General features: G+C 29.8%; 2 protein-coding genes across 4 annotated transcripts in view; one reads left to right on the plus strand and one right to left on the minus strand.

Moving 5' to 3' along the window:
- LOC106679636 (uncharacterized) overlaps window positions 1-595 on the plus strand; it is a 13589-nt gene extending 12994 nt beyond the window's left edge. The window contains exon 6 of the mRNA XM_014418898.2: window positions 355-595. Coding sequence (XP_014274384.1) covers window positions 355-391 — 37 coding nt within the window. The 3' untranslated portion in view covers window positions 392-595. The remainder of the gene's footprint in view (window positions 1-354) is intronic.
- Window positions 596-4413: 3818 nt separating this feature from the next.
- FoxP (forkhead box P) overlaps window positions 4414-6624 on the minus strand; it is a 42088-nt gene continuing 39877 nt past the window's right edge. For 2 of the 3 annotated variants that reach the window (XM_014418916.3, XM_014418917.3), the window contains one exon: window positions 4414-5183. In XM_014418916.3, the coding sequence (XP_014274402.1) occupies window positions 4976-5183 (208 nt within the window). In that variant the 3' untranslated portion in view covers window positions 4414-4975. The remainder of the gene's footprint in view (window positions 5184-6624) is intronic. The other variant, XM_014418918.2, reaches the window with a different exon arrangement.

The raw sequence follows: 6624 nt of genomic DNA on the forward strand, positions 1-6624 counted from the left end.
GAGAGAGAGAGAGAGAGAGAGAGAGAGAGAGAGAGAGAGATTTGTAAACGATTTATTCGTTCTTTTGTAAAAAGAATATTGTATTTCTAGGGAAATAGAAAACCAATCTTTTGGGATTAACCCTACAGTTGTAGATATAGTGATTTATAACAGCTTTGCGGTAGGTGTGTGGTTTATTAGTCCTTCTTTGAGTTGAAGTGAACTGTTATTAAACTTAAGCTATGCTTAATCAATTAAAAAAATATAATTAACTTTCAAAAATGTATATATAAGTCATGATTGTAAAGGTGATACTTTAATATCTACTCAATTAAATGATACGAAAAGAAGTAATATATACGCTATATTTCATAGGAGAAGAAGTTATGATGTAGCCCAAACAAGGATTTGAACATCCACTACCAGGAACATTGATTTCATAAAATATTTATTTGATGACATCCTTCTTCTACGGTGACATATTAAATATATTAAGGATAAACAATGATGAATGAATCATCCACTAATGTTTGTTACATCAGCAATTATAGGCTACACAAAATAAATTTTTGAATGGAAAGATTAAATATAACACAAAAATGTGAAAGTTTTAATAAATTACATTAGATTCCTTAATTATTTATTTTAACTCTATGGTAAGTTCTGACAGCAACCTTTCCCAATTGTTATCCTTGAAATGTTTGTATAGCAATAAAAGAAATAGTCATGGAGATTAACCGGAACGTACTTGGAGAATGAAAACAACAGTGAAGGAAATGAAAAAAAAAATCATGGACTCATGACATGGACATGATTCAATCCTAAACTTACAGATTCAGGATTCTCTTCTAATGGCAGCTCATACGAAAAGCACTTCTCTATTTATTTAGTTTTTAAAATATGTCTGAACCTAGGTTATCTATCTTCCTTAGTTTAGAGGGATTTATTTTTTATTTTAAAAAGGAAAAAATACCATATCTACAGCACTCCAGCTTGAATCATATAGTTGTTATACCAATTCACTGATTTTTTTACCAATACTATTTATTTTTCCGACTTCCATGTTCTTCATGAAAATGAAGAACTACTACTCCACCTCTAGTAAATAAAAGAGAGGGTAATTCAGTTTGGAAAAAGTTATTTAACTCTCTTACATGTTTTATATAAGTTATGTAGTTACGAATCCAAGTTTTCGACTTCCCATCCCTTGTGCGCGCTGCGTATTGTGTAAAAAAAGTTTAAACATTTTTTAGTTTTTTCAATCTTCTACTAATATCTTCCTATTCTTTATTCTTTGAGAAAAAAACATTTCATATAAAACTTGTAGATGACAAAATTTAAAAAGTAATATTTTATTCCGTGTCTGTTGGCTCCGTAGAACTTCCCCAAACTTGAGGCCAAAATTTATATTAAAGTGATTTTTTTCTTTTTATTTATTTTTTTTTTGTTAAGGCAATCCAAAGCGAAGGTAATGTTTGCCTAGTTAGCTACAGGTGACCAAACTATTTTAATCATGGTGGAGGGTCAAGTTTTTCATTTTGTGGAACCGCCACTTAATGAAAAAGGTCTACAGCCTAGGCCGGATTCGAACCGGCACCGTCCGCAGATCTCAGACTGATAGACCTGTGTCTAACCATCTGAGCTACGGACGGCCCATAAAGTGGTGTTTAGTCTTGCAAAAGGTCAGGTAACTCTGATTTTGTGATACGTCCTATATATTGAGTATATAGCACTAAGTCCTAGTTTTCCAACTTCCACTTCATATTCAGAGTTTTTAAAATAAAACTTTTCTAATAAAACGTGTAGAGGATAAAATTGACTACAAATTTGATACTTAAAGTTTTTCCTAAAACCATTGACTCCGAGACTACAGACCTTCGAAGCTGAGAAAATTTATTAAACATAATATTTTTTTCGAAAATATTATTTCTGCCTTCATATCATTTAATAAGTCCTTTGTATACTATGATGTTTTTCATAAAATTTATACTATATAAAATTTGGTGAAAATTAGGTATGGAAAGTTTTAATCATGAGCAGAAGAATAGATACTGCTAGTTTTGTGAGTGAGAAAAAAAAAAGTGTATGCTTCCATATATTTATAAAATGTGTATCTTGGAGTAATTTCATTTTAGCAAAATCGCCTCCTGCAATGGATGCTGCCATGTAATACATATTTCGTTCGTACCACCTAATCCAGGCGTGGTTTGATGTATATGTATAAAAATCATCTGGAATGTTGGTGGATGAGAAGTTAAGGAATACACAACGTAAAATCTAAAAAGATCCAGTTCCTAAACCATTTCTGCAACTCAACTATAAAAGATTTGGTAATTTTTATAGCTGCAGAAGAGCAGGGTTGACATGCTCTTCCTGTGATTACTATTCTGAGTAGTTGTCAATGCAACCCCGAACGAAGAAAACTTAACGATTCCTGTTATATTTTATTTATTTTTGACACTAAATATACAAATATTTATTTCATGTTTCTCAATATAATATTAATTTAATTAAATGATTAATGTTTGCTAATGTAATTTTTTTTGTTACCCCTTGCCTGGCTATATCTGACCTTTGTGGGGGAGGTATTCTACAGGTTACCAACCTAGAGTAGGAAGGTCGATGTTTTATTCCGTGTAACTAACACGAAATAAAAGTCAACCCACCCAAGCAATCGAACTGGCGCCGCTTCTAACTCTTGTTTCTAAAGTGGCGCCTAAACTGACTCGGCTACAACGGTCTCTTTGTTGACTAATCTGGTCCGTATTTCCCTCTGTTTGAATTTTTTCAGAACAATATGAAGAAAGAACATCAATTTTTCATTATAAAATCGGCCTTTTCCTAAAATATGCTTCATATATATTTGTATTACGAACACTGTTAATTACATGCAGAATATTTTTCTCTAAAACGTACTAGTTAAATGATATTAATAAAGAGATAATGTTCTCGTAAATCGTAGCGCCAGAGCAAATGTTCATGAAACCAAACCTTGTATTTGTTGTAAATTTTATCCTTTAAAAATTTCATGAGTAAAGTTTTTCCAAAAAAAAAAAAAAAAATACGAATACGATGATATAAGCTAATGATATAAAAACCTCAAAATAGCTTTAGTGTGCTCCACGGCGTGCGCACGTTGGAAGGGAAGTCAAAAATTTAAATTTTTAAATATATACTGGATATATACAACATATCTAAATATTTCAAAAACCGTAACAGACGATAATAAAACAGTGGAATTGGTGTTTCAGTATTTGAAATCAGAAAGTTTACTGTTACAAATATAACATCAAATGAATGAAAAAATAAAAATAAATAAATAAAATAATAATAATAAAACAAATGTAAGCAAAAATAAATAAGAAATTAATAGCGTTGATGGTCAGCTATGGTTCACGCCACTAAACAAAAACAAATGACATATCTAAAAATCAGAGTTTGTTTGTTTTTGTTTAGTGGCGCCAAACTTCATTGGTCATCAACGCCATTTATATTTTATTTAATTTTGTTTATATTTGTTTAATTTAATTTTATTATTGTATTATTATTTTTTATTTATTTATTTTTTCTTCCGTTCAATGTTTAGAGAAGAAAATAAACTCTGATTTCTCGACGACGAAAACTCAGAGTTAAATGATCTTTTGCGAGATATTTTCTTCCTCTATTTCTTGGACTACTCCTAAATATTGTTAATTTGTTACTTACTATGCTTGCTTTTCGAAATTTGTTTACATAATATTCAACCTCTACTACAGATTTTTTGTGAACCGAGTCTATTTTTATAATAAACATAGAGACCGTAAAAAATATATACATATAATCTATTTTCTATTACACTATTCAAAAAATGAACTACAGAATATGAATTGTTTCAGTGCTAGTTGATTGTCGAATAGTTTGTTTAGCTGCATGGAATACCGTAGTGTAGAAACTAATTTTATCTACAAACGCGGCCGGCGCTTTAGACAACCATACTGCATAACAAGCAATCTCTCTATCAAGGAAGATTTCGAAGTGTGCAGACAATGTAGTTTTTTTTTTTTAGTATTCCAGTATATAATGAGATATGTTTTTATTTATAAGCAGTAAGGAATAAACATAACTGAATATATATGAAACACATTTCATAAAATAAATCTATTTATTATATTTAGTCATACACCAAATCGCATTATAACTTTTGTGTTTTGAACACTCCAATTAATTCTTGTTTGATTACTTTAAATTATTACGTAAAAGCAATAAAAAAAGCATAAATAACTTTTCAATAAATAAATTGTATTTATTATTCACACTTTAATACTGCGACAGTGGTCGATTTACGTTTAAAATACCGCTCATTATCATAGTGACAATGAGATCTAATTTCCTAAATCAATATTTAATATTTAATTTTTTTTTCTATATCGAAAACACAGGTTCAATAAACACATAGTTTGCAAAAGATTTGTATTGTAGTTATATTAGGCTAGTCAAACAGACAGGACATTATTTATGGATTATTGTGCTTGACAATAGCACATTTCATTTTCTACTTTAAAAGTATAGTTTTGCATTTAATGCTCACATCAACTCTTTCTTAAATTAAATTATAAACATTAAACAACCAATAATAACAAAATCTTGTTTATACCCGTACCCATTTTAAGAATATATTTATAAATATTTTTGTACAAAATGAAATTTGAGAGTTTTACATTACAGGTAAAAAAGTTAAAATCTACGTACCTTTTTATCCTATTTTCGAAATAGAAATTGTTTCTAATATTTTACAAATATACCCCCAAAAACCTCTAAAAGAGTTTCGTTTCGGTATAATTTATGTACATATTTTCTTATTTTTATTGATATATACTACAGTTTGTACCTCACTTTGAAAGTATAAAAAGTATAAACTTTATAATAATTCATAATAATGATAAAAGATTTCAATGCGTATAAATATCTCGGGAGATACATATGTACATAAAAATACTTGTCATTTAAAATGTCAATGTTATGATTCATTTAGATCACTTTGTGTTAATTGTTCATTAATGGATAAGTCTTGGACTGGATTGTCAATAATTCCTTGGTTATCATCTTTGACGGAATAGTCAGCTTGTAGTGCTTCACTGGGTTCTATGTCTTGCTCGCCGTACATGTGTCTACCAGACTCTACCTTCAAACCCATATCGCACGTCGAAATTCTCTCTTGTATTAACCTGAAATTAATAGATAAAATAGATAATTACAAGTAAATTTTTTAATATGATGTCCCATGTTCATTGAAAAAGTAGAAGAGTTCAAAGATTTATCTGAAGAGTATTTCGTAAAATGAGATATACAAACCAATTAACAGGAGATATTCAACTGTAAACCTAATTTTCTTGCAAAATCTGAAGATCCAATTACTTACCATTAAAGTGAGAGATCATGCTTGGAATATAATAAATAGTTCAATGAGTATGGCACTGTAGATTTCGCATAGGGAATTGACATATACAAAAAATTCTAAAGGACGAAGATAATTAATTATTTATATATTTAAAAAAAATTATTGACCATTAATTAATGGATTTCGATTTTTTATTAATTTAATTATGAATGGGTTTAATTTTGGGGATTAGGGCGACTCATCAGCTTCCATTCTTGAACTCCAGCAACTACTAGCAAAATACCTAAATCGATAATTATGATTTTTATCAAAATTTATTGTGGGTTCTCCACTTTGGAGTTCAAATTTCTAGAATATTGCATATTCAACATTTTAAAACAGAGCTAAAAAAAAAAAATCAAATAAATTGAAGTTATCAATGCTAATACTCTTGGGAGTGACGGTAGCGTGGTAACGCTCTTGTCTGCCAACTCAAAGTTTGCGAGTTCGAGTCCCCGGCCCTATCTGGGATTTTTTCAAGCATATAATTATACAATACTCACTCGCAGCCTCCCCCCGGGCATTTGTGAGACCCGTTAGCCAATGGGTGGCACTCACAAAAAAAAAAAAATAGCCATGGGAGTGACGAACCCACCCTATGAAAACCACATCACGAAACGCGTGATATAATAAATATACGCTAATACTCTTAGTCATTAATAAATAAAAACAAAACAATTTAATTAAGATACTAATATTTAACTATATACCAATATTATTATTGAGGTTGGGATAAATATTTTTAAATAATCAATATTATCCGTATTACCTTATTAGTGATGATTACATAGTGAAATTTAAATGATACATTCCATGATTTCTGGGTTTAAAAGCGATGTCAAGAGAATTGGGTACTTTACCCCACACGGCGCTTTAGGCAACCATACCGCATAACAAACCACACCCGAGGAGGATTACAATGTATGCAGACAATAATTAAAAATCCTTTTTTTTTCTCTCTATACTGAATAATTCATTATATAATCAGATATATTTATTCATAAGCGGTAATGTTTAGGAGCAAATCACAGGAAGAAATGTCAGCTGACCAATTTTGATAGGATGATTCGGTTTCGTCCGGTGACAATCTTCATTAAAACAAAAAAAAATCTACAGAAAGTTGTATCTTCTTAAATATTTTTATAAATATTTATAATTGTTAATATACAGATGAACACTATTAAAACCCCATAGTTTAAACCTCCAATTTGTGATCCTATTAAAACCGA

Source organism: Halyomorpha halys, unplaced genomic scaffold (genome assembly GCF_000696795.3).
Source record: "Halyomorpha halys isolate HHAL.00 unplaced genomic scaffold, Hhal_1.1 Scaffold213.1, whole genome shotgun sequence".
Lineage (NCBI taxonomy): Eukaryota > Metazoa > Arthropoda > Insecta > Hemiptera > Pentatomidae > Halyomorpha > Halyomorpha halys.